The following is a 15,228-nucleotide window of genomic DNA, read 5'->3' on the forward strand; positions in this document are numbered from 1 at the left end:
GGAAAATGGGGAATGGGAAAGTATAAAGGACCTAAAAGCCTCATCATAGGAAATCTGCTAATCCCCGAAACTGATTAATTAAGAGAGCACACTACACCTATAGCAGTAAACACTAAAACGGCTAAAAGTGGGTATTTCTAGGAAGTAGATCAGAAAGGAGAGGGCTCCAAGACTTATGTTTTTGTTAAAAGCCCTGTGGCACTATTTGGCTTTTTATACTAAACATTTTCCTTTGAGGAAAAAAAAGCTTAATTTTATAAAAGTTTTTAGGAATCTACTAAATTGTCTGAAGTTAAAAGAGTTGTACCATTCTATTATTATTAAGTTAGCGAAATTAATGTAAAAGAACACCAAGTTCAGGCAAGCCAGCGGTGAGACCTACGTCCTTGTTCACCGCTAGCCAACTGGCCCCACAGCCCCAGGTCTGCTCATGAGAGCACGAGCCCGCCGGCCTGGGCCGCTGCTGGCCCGTCCCTCTGGATGTCTTTGCCCCTGTGTTTCATGTGGCTCCTTCTTATGCTTTGGGTGTCAGCTTAGTGTCACTATCTCACAGAGGCCTGCCGGGACTGCCCTCCTCCTCCTCACAGCCTCTGTTTAATTTCCGCACAGCACTGGCACATCCGGGGCTCTGTGTGTGGCCCCCAGTTCTTGTTATTGACTGTCTCCCACGGTCTGTGTCGCTCATCAGGAAGCCTCCCACGCTGAGCACAGCGCCAGCCACGTGACGGGTGTGAAAAACAACAACAAAACCCTCAAAACCACAGCACTTGTTAAATGAATGAACTCTTCAAAGTTAGAGTACACTGAATAATGGGAAAGTAGTTCATAATTAAAAATTATAACACGAAAACTGAAGATATATGGAAAAGTAGATGGTAGCCAGGTAAATATATACAAATATGGAAAAGCTGAAGGGGAAGTTTTAAAAATTAAAATAACTATAAAATATGTAAATATATATAGAGAAAGCCGCTCATTGTATTATTATTGTCATTTTTCTTTAAGTTTGATTTTTTTCAAGACAAAAAATTAAAACAAAATAGCTGTATTAAAACAGTAGAATTCTGACTGCATTGTTTCCTCTCATGCTTCTGTTACATCCTGTTTATAATTAACACCGTTCTATGACAAGGAGTAGAAATGACAGTCTGAGGCAATCAGGAGACGTAACCTGCAAGGCCGGCCCCACCTCTCAGGCCTCTCCCTGCCTTAGAATCAGTGGAACATGCCCTGCTGAGAGATGCGGAGGACCAGAGCACACACTTAGCCTTCTGGAGCCCATACTGCTGTGGCTACCCTAGGAAACTGCTGACCCAGGCAGCTATAACCAAAGAACAACCAGCTACAGCCGTGCATCGCTTAACGATGGGGACATGTTCTGAGAAATGCATCCCTGGGTGACTTCGTTGTTGTGTGCACATCACAGAGTGTACTTACACAAACCTAGATGGTATAGCCTACTACACACCGAGGCTGTATGGTACTAATCTTATGGGATCACTGTCGTATATGCGGTCTGTCATTGACCAAAGCATCCTTATGTGGCCTGTGACTGGATTTCTAACTTTCTAAGGCCAAATGAAAGGGGAAAGGAGAGGGGAATGGCAGGGAGAAGGTACTGAGTGCTGGACACACACCTGGTGCTTCCGGCACGTTGTCCTATGAAGTGCTCACACAGGAACCCCAGCGTACAGATGAGCAAACCGAGGCTTTGGCGTGTCCGGGCCACAAAGCAGGCAAATGGCAGAGGCTGGGCTTGCAGCCTGCTCTAAGGCCAGTGCTCTACCCACCACATCTCAAAGCTTTCCAGAAAGGCAGGGGCACAAGACGGGGTGTGACGGGTGGTTGGCCCCTCACGTGGACTCACCTGGCCGCATCTTCCTCGAGCAGGAGCTTCACAAACTGCCGGGGCACGTGCAGGGAGAGCACACTCTCCGCCATCTGCTCCAGGATCCTCAGGTGGTTGCCGTCAGTGGTTGGGAAGCGGTACATGCGGCAGATGGCGCCGCCGAACACTGAGGTGGGATGGCGGGGGAGACAGAGGCTGGGTGAGCTGGTGCAGACCTGCCGCGAGGGGCCTCCTCCCCAGGCCCTCAGTGGTGCTGACACCCTCAAGTCTTCTAACTGTTCATCTCAAGGGAATTAAGACATTTAAACCAAAAACCCACCACGTGACTGAGCCTGATCACTCCTCTCCCATGACATGCAATCTTCTTGCCCCAGAATGTGTAACAAACTCTGAAGTACAAGGGCTTGGGGCGGGGAGGCTGTCAGCCACTAAACCCAACGCTAAACAAGAAGGCGCGAAACAAAGGAGGAGTCCTTCCTCAGAGTATTACTAACTCTCCACATGCTGGCAAAAAGAACGGCTCCTCTATGTGCAAGAGGGAGGTGACAATCAGAGCAGATGGGGAGGAAAGGGTGACCACGGCCCGAGCAGACACTCACAAGAGTGGCAAGAGTACCAACGGAGGAAGCTGTTTACCAGATTTCAGTAAAGTGTCTTTTCGCAATGAAGCATATTTGGATCGGATTCCCAAGGCCTCGGTCAAGCTCTCATCAACGGGCAGAACCATCTAATAACGTGTACAGAGAGGCACAAGAAACCTGTGAGACCAGAGCACTCAGGAGAAATGGTGGCCTGGGGACACCATAAAAGAATGCTTCAAATTACCATCCACCATTAACTCTACAATGAATACTCTACCCAAGCCACAGACAAATTAATCCACCTCCCAGTATATAGAACATATTCCACGCACACACAACTTTCTAGAAATGCGTGTCTTTTGACAAAGCCACTTCACCTTGTGTTTCAGGATTCTGATGTGTAAAATGAAAGGGAGGGAATAGATGGTGCCCAGAAGTATTTCCAGAGCTGACATTCTGGGCTTATTTTGGGTGAAATGAGATAACTCTGTATTTTACAATGACTACTTACCAGTGTTTGGGTTCTTAAATTAGAATTCTAGTTTTAGAGCATGGAGTATCCGTGTGAGAGAGGGTGTGGGAGAGAGAGTGAGGGAGATGGAGAGGAGGAGATGGGGTGTGAGAAGAAGGCGGTGTGCGGGCACGGAGTGTGCATAAGGTGAGTGGGGGGCACATGTTGTCTGGGAGAGGAACATACTAACAAAACATCACAGATAATCTGGTCTCATTCCACACCCCCACAAGCCACCTCCCTACCCGCCTGACTGCAGCGCCTCTGGCCAGGCTCCTGCCCATTCATTCCGCCCGCTCTCTGGAGGTGGCCAGTGTGGCCGGAGCAGAGGAGCCTGTTCTCTGAGGGGCCCCCTTCTCACTACTTTCAGAAGTGCCTGGAAGAAGGCATGTCTTGCGAGGCAGCATCAAGCAGCAGCCCTGGCCTTCCCTTCCCTTCCCTGAGCACAGAGGCCAAGTCCACGTGGACAGGTCCTCTAACTCTAATGCGGAGGAGGAGGGTGGCGTGCTCACCCTCCCATTGACGGTGTCCAGAGACCGGGTCACGGGGGGCCGCTGGTCCGACTTCTCCTCCATCTGCCAGCCGATCACGGTGATGTTACCCACGCGGTCACTCTCTGCAGACCTGCAACAAGCAACGTGCTTTAGTGAGTGGTGACGTGACTGCGCTTCATGTTCTGCTTAAATGCAAAGCTCAGCCGTCCCTGCTCCCCAAGTGATCCTGAGGGCACCAGGATCCGGCCAGCTGGTCGGTCAGCCAGCATTCACAGGCTCCGGGCAGGCACACAAGGAAACCACGGGGCACAGGGGAGGACTGCACTGGAGAAGGGACAAACCACCACAGAGAAGTGTGGCGTGCCTGGTGGAGTCGGAGCGAAGGGGCCGATGCTTGCTTGGGAGGCGTCCCTCAGCCCCTGGGCTGACCCCTGCCCCAGAGAGTAAGGGGGACACACTTTGGAATGACAACTGGAGGGCACCTTCTTCTGGCATTGGACCCCTCTCTGCTCCTTCCCATCCCCCTCTGAAGCTTTGACGAGCCTCAAGGCCTAGGCCTGGACCTCAAATAAGCAGAGGTCACCAGGGTTTCCCGACACCTCTGAATCCTGACACGATACAGCTGATGCCACTCTAGCCCCGGTCAGCTTCCCCCGACACCCCTCGGGGTGGCTGCCAGCTGCCCAGGCCCATCTAATTCATCCAGGGAAGCCCCAGGGACACCCTGAACCTCAGGCTTTTTATTTAAGACGTCTGACTTAGCCAGCTTCTCAATTTTTAAGGGGTCACATCTACTGACCATTTCCTTTGTGACTTGCATTGTTCTCATGCCTGGAAAAGTCCTTCCAGGGCTATCTGTTCAACAGTCATCTCCAGATCCTTCTAAACAGGATGACGTCCATTTCTTACAGTTAACTCCAGTCCAACTGGAGTTACTTCTGGCATGTGCTGCACCTATGCATTGTCCTCTGATAGCCCTGCCCCAACGAGACCCCTCATTTCCCCAGACTCCTCCTTCATGCCGAGTCAGGCTCACATACAAAGGACGGCTGCGGGGCTCTCATCCGTCCAACGTCCACAACACTGCATCACCACAGCTTCAGAATGTCACACTATCTAGCAGGGAATTCATCATCTCTGTCAAAATTTTCTTTGCTATTTTGGACTATTTTTCCAATTTTTACATTATTTTGAAAAAAAGAACGCCACATCAGGGTTTGGGTGGGAACTGCCTCTAAAATGAATCTGGGAAGGATTGACATCTTGACATCTTTCATCTTCCTTCCAGGAACACCGTGGGGGCCAGGGGGTTTCCCTCTCTTCTTTCCACAAATATTTATTGAGTACTAGGCACTGTTCTAGGTGCTTAGCATACAGCCATGAAGCAAAACAGACAAAAATCCCTGCTCTCCAGGAGATTACATTCTATTGGGGAGGGGACAGATAACAGACAAATATATTTAGTCTTATTAGATACGTATCTAGGTTTTCCTTTAGGTCTGAGTAGAGTGTGCTCATATTTCCCACAGACGCCCCACATTTCCATCAGGCCCTCTGATAGGCTGAGTTTTTTATCTTGCCTCAATGGACAAGCACCTCCCTTCTTAGACTGGCCTCTGGGAGGGGCAGGGTGCTCTCTCAGTATAGGAAATAGAGCCTTTCCCCACCTGTCCCTGAACCTCTTCATTACACATCCTTCCAAAGGAACAAAATTAAATACCAACCTTAGTGTTAAATGCAATCTATGATGCCTGTCCTGGAGCAGATCCTTGACAATGAAGGTTCCAGAGCCCAGTAAATACATCTGAGGAAGAAGGGGGAGAGAGACAGCATTAGTGTGCTTGCTTTGCCTCTGCTCCAATTACCAGGCCCCAGGGGAGTCCGGCTGGTTCCCTCAACATATCTGACCCTCATCTCAGGAGCCCAATAGAGATGCTCAGTAAGAAATTCCCAAAGACAAATACGTTTGGACATTTGTTAATTTGTGAGCCAGTAGTGAAGTCAATCTTGTGCTCTCCTCTCTTTCAAATGATCACAGAACTTAAAAAAAAGGTAAGAAAATCCCCCAAACCACGTTACTTAACTGTTCCCTGAGATCTATCTTTGACATCATACACAGAGAGTTTGATTTGTGTCATCTGATTGATAAGAGAGTCTTGAAAGAAGGCAATACTGCTTAGAAATATAGGATTGTTGGTTCCCTAGAATAGAAAAGAAAATAATCAGAATACAGAGTTGGATATTTTAATGTAATTGCTTTTGAAATACATCAACATTTTCAGAATGATAAATTAACATTCTCATAAACTAGGATCAACACAAACACTAATGACAGCTTAAATGGATGCACACAACCCAACAACTGCTTTCCAAAAACAACAAAGCAGTCTGACACAGACCGTTCTAGATCCAGATACAACAAATGCAACAAATGCACAAGCTGTGCCCAAGGGCTCATTCTAAGGGTTTCTCATTCAGTAGGAAGGATTTTATAAAACTAAAATGAGTTGAATGTCCACATATATTCTTAGTCTTACAACTTTAGAAGAGTCACGTATTTGGACCTTCTACTTTGGGTTGTTCCTTTAAGATGTATAAACAGGCAAACGAAAGAGGAAATGAATGGCTTAAGTCATTTCTTATTTCTAGTATCCTGGGTTTGGAATAATTACGGCCTGACTTTTTTAAGGCTCTCCTTTTCTGAGGACTAGTTGCTAATTTCTAGATCCTAGGTGGCTATTTCCTGGGAGCTTAGCCTCGCCCTCCTATAGAAGCCTATAATATCATATGCTCTTTCTCAGGCAGTGGTTAACTTTCTCAGCCAAACAGTTAACAGTTTCTGTCTGTTCCTGCTGTGGGGTCCATGCCTCTGGCTACGTTCCCTCTGTAGCTCCAAATCCAGTCTCTCAGCGCCCACTGGGTGGACTGCTGGGACCACAGCCCCACCCAACCTCTCCCTCCATCCACCCTTGGTTAAGGCCCTTTATGACTTTCTTTCCCAGGAGGCTACAAACCTGGGCGTCTGCCCTGGTGCCCTCCTCTCAGTGGCTCTCACCCCCCGGTGAGGATGAACTCCTCTGGCAAAAGCCACCTCCAGAGCCTCTCCCACATGTACCCCACCCCTTCCTTCCACTCCTTTCCACTGCTAGCCAGGTCCTACATCACTCCCTCAAAAGACTGTCTGACTATCTAAGTTAGGACCTCTCTGAAACACAGCTGGACAGGTGACTCCCCCAACAGAAAAGCCAGCACTGGCCACTACAAACTCCTCATCTGATGTTCAAGGCTTCCCTCCCTTGCTCTCCCACTTGTGCCTCTTTTGCTCTCACGGAACAGGGTAACGTTATTCTCCAAATACACACGATGCTTTCCTATCGCCATGCCTTTGCATAGCTACCACAGAACTCTGGCATGCTCTTCACATGTGGTCCCCAGACTGGGCATCATCTGGGAGCTTGGGCAAATGCAGAGTCTTGGACCCCGCCCCAGACCTTTTAAGCCAGAATTTCACTAAGCCCCGCTATAGGAAGCCTCCTCTGAGCCTCAGAGCTGGATGAGACCCCGTTTGCCTGGTGCTGTCCTCATCTCTCTGACACTTTCCACACTCTGCTGTGTAGAGACGGAGCCACGCTCACTTCTGCTCCCTACCCACAGATGGTAAACTTCTTGAGGGCAGGGACTGGGCCCCAGGGGTCTCTGGATCATCCACAGTGCCCAGCACTGTGCTTCATGTGTAAGCAGTGCTCAACAAAAGCTCAGAAAACAGAATTGTTGGCTTGAACTTAGAAATAAGTTTCCAAGAGAATGGAAAAAGCGTGGTCTATCCTCCAAAATATAAACCTGGGGAGGAGGAGGAAATGCAGTCTACGTGTGCTTGAGACACTTAATTCACATAGAAGCTCACATCACAAATAGAATCCTGCAGAATCTCACACCAGGAACTCCTACACTTAGTTGCATAACTTACGTAATGTGCTCAATTATCTAAAGAGATTTTATAAAATTTCCTCAGTGAATGTGTATCATTTAACTTAATGTAGAAAGTAAACATATAACACACAACTCAAAAGGCTATAAAGATAAAAACCAATAAAAATAGGGGTATGCCCCAGTAAGAAGGCTAGTTAATAGTTAACGCTCTCCAAACTCTGATTAACGAGAGCAGTTTTCTAAAAGTAGCAGCCAATTGGAAGTGACAAGGAAGTATTAGGTCTTGCCTCTTAAAATGCAATCAACCTTATAGGATCATTTTTCAAAAATAACTAGCCAATAGATAATCAGTAATTGTAAAGGATATGGCAACTATAAATGCCATCCAGATGAGTAAGAGTGATGACAAATACCAGTGTACGAAAATCCACGGAGAAACAGCAACACAAGTCACATAATTATCACTGCAGCTCCAAGGTAACTGAACAGCCCTCCCACAGGGCTACCCCACCACCAGAGCCTGTCAGGGGCTCCCTGAGGACGGGGGCGAGCAGCACCCACCTCAATGATCTCCGTTTGTGCGTGCTTCGTCCAGAATGCCTGAGGAGGGGTGGTTACACTCACTGCTACAAAACTATTTGGTTTTCGATCTAGCGATGGAGTATGCAGCTCACTGCAAGCTATAGAATTAAGATGGGAAAGAAATGAATCCTTTAAAATCAGGCTCTAGTTAATTCTCTGTTCCAAACATACCCAAAGACAGCAAAAAAGGGAAATGACACTCAAAGGGATGAGACGATCACACTGTCAGTTGTCACAGGGAGGTGATTTTTTAAATACGAAACATCCTCTTCTTACTCTGCCCCATTTCCCCCACCCCTATGACAGCAATGTTGCAACCGCCAGCGGAAGGCCAGAGGGGGCTTTCTATGTTCACGGAATGGAGCACAAAGCCAACAAGCTCATACGGGGTCTGACCCATAAAGTTTCACCTTAATAACTAATTGAACTTCTAACCAATTGAGCTAAGCAGCCACAGAGTCTAGGGAATCAAGACGCGGCTACACATGCCCGTATCCTATAACTGCTGTGGCCAGCCCTAAGCTTGTGGTGCCCCGTGGGTCTCTGTGTGGATGCAGGCTGGAAGCAAAGTAAAATTCTATGGCAAAGTCAACAAAGCTTTTTTAAAAAAAAAAGGAAGTCACTGCTCATTTATTCTCCTTATAAGACTCATATCCAATGCAAGATTACTAAAAATGTTACTTTTCAAAACTAAAGGTACCCTGTAGAACTGTTTCAGTTGGAAAATTTACTGTACAGAGCCGACCCCACGGCACAGTGGTTAAGTTGGACACGTTGCACTTCGGTGGCCCGGGATTCGTGGATTTGGATCCCGGGCGTGGACCTACACCACCTGTCAGCCACGCTGAGGTGGCGACCCACATACAAAGTGGAGGAAGACTGGCACAGATATTAGCTCAGGGCTAGTCTTCCTCAAGCAAAAAAAGAGGAGGATTGGCAACAGATGTTAGCTCAGGGCGAATCGTCCTCACACACAAAAAAAAGAAAATTTATTGTACTAAGCATTTTGAAACAGATTATAAGACTCAGATAATTCTATCATAAAAGTGACCTACAGGAAAAACGACCAAATTTCATTGACTCTAACATGCTACCTGTTGTAAAATGCACTGTGAAAGAAAAAAAGATCCACTGCCATTAGACCATGATATGATTTTAAAACACTTTCTGATTAAAGATATTAAAACATGAAAAAATATACATCTTGGAGTTGATGAAATATATGGTAAATCAAAGTTAGATACCAGTAGAAACAAGAAGCTTTTTCGGAGGGGTTAATAAACACTCTCCAGAGTGCTTATAAGCCTTTGGTTAATTTCCAGCGTTTTGAAACAACTGATTTTGACCATTTTTGCCCATGTTCTCATTGCCTTTATGGAGGAAAGGATTTTTGGAGGTCCTTACTCTGTCATTTCTGCCATCATCATTCTCATTTGATTTTTTAAAATGCTCACTGGTGACTGAAAATTCAGAAATTGATTTTTACTTCTGATAATTAATTTCGGATCTTGGATTCTCTCTTTGTAGTACCTTCTCATGTATATTTATGAATTTTCATTATTTATTGGTTATAATAAAATACAAAGAGTTTAAGCTTTCAGTCCAATGAGTTTTGACAATCATATACACCCAGGTAACCATCATCAAAACAAGACAGAGAACTTTTCCCATCAAACTAGAAAGTTCCCCCTCGCAATTCACAGTCAATTCCCTGACCTCTGCAACCACTTGCTGATTTCTATCACTTCTGTTTGTTCTTGAATTTCATATAAATGGAATGTTTTTGAGATTCACCTACACTGTTATATGTATTGATAATTCATTCTTTTTTTAATTGATGTTATATTCCATTGTATGAATGTACCAAAATTTATTTATCCATTCTACTGTTAATGGACATTTCAGTTTTTCCTAGTTTTGAACCACTGTAAATAAAGGTGCCATAAACATTCTTGTTCATGTCTTTTTGTGAATGTATGTTTTCATTTCTTTTGCATAAGCACCTAAGAGTGGAATTTCTAGGTTATAGTGGAGGATATGCTTAACTTTGTAAGAAGCTAACAGTTTTCTATAGCATTTGTATCATTTTACAATCCCACCAGCAATGTACATGAGTTCCAGTTGCTCTGCATCCCCACCAACATTTGAAGTTAGTCTTTATTTCAGTTGTTCTAATGGATGTGTTTTAATCTGTACTTCCACGATGACTGATGTTAAGCATCTTTTCACCATGTGTTTACTGTTCATTTTTATAACTTCTGTTGTCAAGAGTCTGCTCAAATCTTTTGCTCATTTTAAAATCAGGTTGTTGACTTTTTTATTGTTGATTTGTAAGTATTTTATTCTGGATCTGTCCTTTGTCAGGTGGTATGTGTTATGAATATTTTTTTCCCAGTCTGTGGTTTATCTATTCATTTTCTTAATGGTATCTTTTGATGGACAGTAATTTTTTATTTTGATGAAGTCCAATTTATCCCATTTTTAATTTTAGGGAGTGGTAGGCAGAAAAATGTCCCCCACCCCCCCAAAAAAATCTATGTCCTAATCCCTGGAACCTGTGCATATATTACATTAGAGGCAAAAAGGACCCTATAGACATGATTAAGGTCATGGATCTGGACATGGGGAGATTATTCCAGATTATCTGGGTGGGTTTAATCTAATCACATGAGATCTTAAAAGCAGAAGAGGAAGGTGGAAGGGTGAGTTAGAAAGATGTGATCATCAAAGAAGAGGTAAAAGTTCAAAGCATGAAAGGCACTCCACCTGCCACTGCTGGATTTGAAGACCAAGGAAGGTGGCCACAAGCCAAGGACTGTGAGCGGTCTTTATAAGCTGAGAACTAGCCTCAGCTGCTAACTAGCAAAGAAATGGGGACCTCAGTCCTCAAACCACAAGGAACTGAATTCTGTCAACAACCAGAACGAGTGAGGAAACAGATTCTCTCCTCGAGTTCCCAGAAAGGAAGGCAGCCCAGCTGACACTCTGATTGTTGTAAGTCTAAGCAGAGATCCAGCTGAGCCCATTGGATTCCTGACCTAAGAGAACTGTAAGATAACAAATTTGTGTTGTTTAAAGGTGCTAAAATTGCAGTTATTTGTGTTGGCAGCAAGAGCAAACTAAAACACAGAGTTAGTGCTTTTTGCATTCTGTCCAAAAAATCTGTGTACGCTGAGGTTCTATGTTACCCTTCGTTTTCTTCTAGAAGCTTTACAGTTCTACTATTTTTTAAAGTTCTCTTCTATTTCTCCTACTATGTCTGCCTAACAGCAATCAAGGATTTGACTGTTCCACTTGCTCTCCCTCCGTTAAACTACACCCTTACGTGACACATAGTCTGGTCTCTCTCGCTTGCCCTTTCACCAGGTGTGGCAAGGTTGGACTATCTGGGTCTTTCAAGCTCAAGTGGTAACAGATAGAACAGGTGGCCAAAGGCTGGGAAGACTGACATCAGTTTAAGGGCTGAGAGGCAAAATGCCACCTTCAGAACACACCTTCCTATAAGTGACATTCTCTCCTGGCTTCGTCCCCCACCCAGCCTATCTAAATCTCACTCACTGTTTAATTTCTAGCTCAAGTTCTATAGCTTCCTATGAAGCTTTCTCTCAGCAGCCCACATAGTCTTCTGTTTATCACTTATATCACTCTTTTGGCATATTTCCATAGAAACCATTTATCTCTGATATGTATGCCTTGTCTCTGCAACCAGATCACCTGTAATCCCAGCTGAATAAATGCTGTTGAGGTAAACTGTTAAGAAAGACATATTTCAAATGTACACCATTTGACTCAGCAAGTTTATATCCAAGACTTTATCCGAAGGAAATAATCAGCAAAATGTATGACAGGTCTATATACGAATATTCACTGTGGTGGTGTTTATAATGGCAAACTGGAAAAACCTAAATGTCCAACAATAGGAGACTGGTTAAAATAAACATGGCACAGCCATACAACAGATTCTATGTAGGTATCCAAAATGATGAGGCAGATCCCATGTTTATTAAAATGAAAAGAAGCCAGTGATATTTTGCTACATGCAAAAACCACGTTAAGAACTCTAGGATGGGGGCTGGCCCCGTGGCTTAGTGGTTAAGTGCGCACACTCCACTGCTGGCGGCCCGGGTTCAGATTCCGGGCGCCACCAACGCACCGCTTGTCGGGCCATGCTGAGGCCGCGTCCCACATACAGCAACTAAAAGGACATGCAACTATGACATACAACTATCTACTGGGGCTTTGGGGAGAAAAAGGGGGGGATAAAAAAGAACTCTAGGATGGCGTTTTTGTAAATAATTCCATCATCTCCACAACCAAAAATCATTAAAAATTTCTGTATAGCACTGTATGGGTGTAAAAAAATATCTGGAAGGATCTATACCAAAATGCCAACTATGATGATGTCTCTGTGATAGGGTTTTCTTTTCCTCTAACATCTTCTGTATTAAAGGTTTTAAAATGAGCACTTGTTAAACTTTTATCAATTTTTATTTTAAAACAAAATATTTGACCATTCAATCATCCAGCTGCTGCTCCTCACTTTTTTTTCATTGTGATAAAATTCATTTAATGTAAAATTCACCCTCACCTTTTTAAGTTATTTCTTCCTCCATGCATCTAATTAATGTGACTGTATTACTGTTTCTGATTTGCCAGATTCAGAACTATCCTGATTTCAATTATAAGGGTGAGGATTTTTAATTCAATTATATCAACTCTCATCTTCTCTCTACACTCACTCAGTTTATTTTTTGTTGTTGATAAATCCATATTTTGCATTATTAAAGCTAAGTGAATATTACTATGGGCCAAATGGGATTTATTTCACTTCTCTCCCACATTGGACCCTGTTTCCTGGATCCTATGGTTTTCCTTTTTCTCAATTTATTCCCTCTTTGGGGTGTAGCACATCATGCACTAACTTCCAGAGAAAAGATGAGGGGGAAGTAAACTGGAAACCCTGTATACCTGAGACAAGTTCCTTTCTATCCTCACATTTGATTGACAGTCTGGTTGAGTAAAGAATTCTAGGTTGAAAATATTTTCCACCCATATTACAGGTGTTGTCCCACTGAATTCAAGTTTCCAATGCTGCTGACAATCTCCACGCTGGTGTTATCTCCTGATCCTTGGACACGATTTTTTTTCTTCTCTCCTGAAGTTTTTAGGATCTTCATTCTACTCCCAGTGTTCTGAAATTTCATCATAGTGTGCCTTGTTATGGATCTTTTTCACTCATTACGCTGGGTCATTTTTAACCTAGAAACACCTTCAGTTCTGAGAGAGTTCTTGTATTATTTCTTGGTAATTCCCTCCCTTACATTCTTTTCCATTTTCTCTTCTAAATATTGGACCTCCTGAATTTGGCCTCTAATTTTCCATTTCCATTTCTCTCCCATTTTCTATTTTGCTTTTCAGTTTTTACTTTTGGGGATAACTCCTTGAATATCTTCCAACCCTTATCGAATCTTTAAATTTTGTCTATCACATTTTACATTTCTAAGATTGTCCTTGTTCTTCATTGTTCTTTTTTCTTTACAGTATCCTGTTATTGTTTATGGATACATCTCTTCTCTTGAGGATATAAATTAGAATTTTTTGATGTTTTCTTCTACTTTCCTCAATGTCTCTGTTTCTTCCAAGTTCTATTTTTTTCTATCTGTTTTTTTCTTTCATGTTGTGGGCATTCCACAAAGGTCTAGTGATCTTTGACTATTCTTTCATTTTGTTTTCAATCAACTTTGAGGTATCTAACTTATATATAAAATGTACCCATTTTAAGTGGAGTTCAATGAGTTTTGATAAGCGTATACATCCATATAACCACCATCACAGTCAACATATAGAACGTTTCCATCACCCCTAAGGGTTCCCTGTGCCCTCTTTCCAGTCAATCCTCACCCTCAGTCCCAGACAACCATTAACCTGTTTTCTGTCATTATAAATTAGTCTTCCTAAGTTCCACATAAATGGAATCATACTATATACAGCCTTTTGTGTATGGCTTCTTCCACTCTGCATAATGTTTTTGAGACTCATCCACGTGTTTGTGTCTATTAGTTCATTCCTTCTCCTTGCTGAGTGGTATTCCACTGTATGCATGTACCAGTTTATTTTCCAGCTGATGGACATGTGGGTTGTTTCCAGCATTGGCTATCATGAATAAAGCTGCAATCAACATGCACGTACTAATCTTTGTGTGCACAAATAAATGGCCATTCCTTTTTAAGAATGAGGTACTAGAAGGTTGAGTGTGCATGGGTGGGCTAGGTGGGCTCCACGACAGTGACTGGGTAGCTGGCCGGCCTGCTTCTGGTTGGGTTCCAGAAGGCCAGTGTCTCTTTGTTTCTTTGGGTGGAGTGGCAGTGGGTGGCTTACTTTCTCCAGAGAGGGCCTCCTGCCTGGAGGAATGAGCTTGGCAGAATTAGGACGAGAGGAAGAAGCCTGGGGGGGGGGGCGAGAGTGGGAGCTTGTTATTCAACAGACTTACACTCAATCCTGTTTTTGTCTGGCCCTTCACTCCACTCTCCTCTGTGCTGATGCACCCTGGCCCAGAGCCTGTCTGCTTCTGAAGTTTCTAGAGAGAATAAACCTCCAGCCCCTGCACAGCTAAGGGAGTATGGTGGGAACCTGAACCCAAACTCTTCCTTATACAAACCTTCCAGTAAGCCCCTGCTTTTGTCTCCTGGTCTCCCCAGTGCCTTTGGGACAAATCCTCTGCTTGGCTTCACCACCCCCACAGACAGGTGTGGCCAAGCTTCTCTCCATCTGCTCCCTCCTCCCAGGTTACATGCTGGGGGTTCCAACATGTCTCAGTGTACAGTTTATGTTTCTGTCTCTCATTCTTCCTCATGTCTGAGATGAGTTAAGATAAGGGGATGGGGATGGAATATGTTCTCTCTTCTGCTGTGAAGCTGAAAGTCCTTGGGTTTATTATAGTTTATAAAGAGCAACAAAGTTCTAGGCTGGGGCACGCAGGTGTGTGAGAGCCCCAGCAGGGTTAAAGGTTCTTCTCTTGCAACCTCCCATTCCCAGGACACGGCACAGTACTCACTGCCCACTGCCAGACCCAGCCATCAATCAGGGCTGGGGAAACCCTCTGAACTCATTTAGGAGCATTTAATCTTTATCAGAGTTTAATATTAACTTGATAATAATGCACTTACATTTTTATGGGCTTAGCAATTTGCCAAAGTCCTTTTGTTTTGTTTTAACCGCCATGAGCTTCTTCATCTCTCAAGTGGTAACCCCCACACAGCACATGAGGAAACCGGTCCAGCG

General features: G+C 44.2%; 1 protein-coding gene across 7 annotated transcripts in view; it reads right to left on the reverse strand.

Moving 5' to 3' along the window:
- Positions 1-15,228, reverse strand: part of INPP4A (inositol polyphosphate-4-phosphatase type I A) — a 138,576-nt gene that overhangs the window by 45,361 nt on the left and 77,987 nt on the right. For all 7 annotated transcript variants that reach the window (XM_058534503.1, XM_058534501.1, XM_058534498.1 and 4 more), the window contains exons 5-10: positions 7,927-8,045; positions 5,520-5,636; positions 5,160-5,239; positions 3,454-3,565; positions 2,486-2,576; positions 1,868-2,015 (exon numbers count right to left, since the gene is read on the reverse strand). In XM_058534503.1, coding sequence (XP_058390486.1) covers positions 1,868-2,015; positions 2,486-2,576; positions 3,454-3,565; positions 5,160-5,239; positions 5,520-5,636; positions 7,927-8,045 — 667 coding nt within the window. The remainder of the gene's footprint in view (positions 1-1,867; positions 2,016-2,485; positions 2,577-3,453; positions 3,566-5,159; positions 5,240-5,519; positions 5,637-7,926; positions 8,046-15,228) is intronic.

The sequence above is a fragment of the Diceros bicornis genome, chromosome 40 (genome assembly GCF_020826845.1).
Source record: "Diceros bicornis minor isolate mBicDic1 chromosome 40, mDicBic1.mat.cur, whole genome shotgun sequence".
Lineage (NCBI taxonomy): Eukaryota > Metazoa > Chordata > Mammalia > Perissodactyla > Rhinocerotidae > Diceros > Diceros bicornis.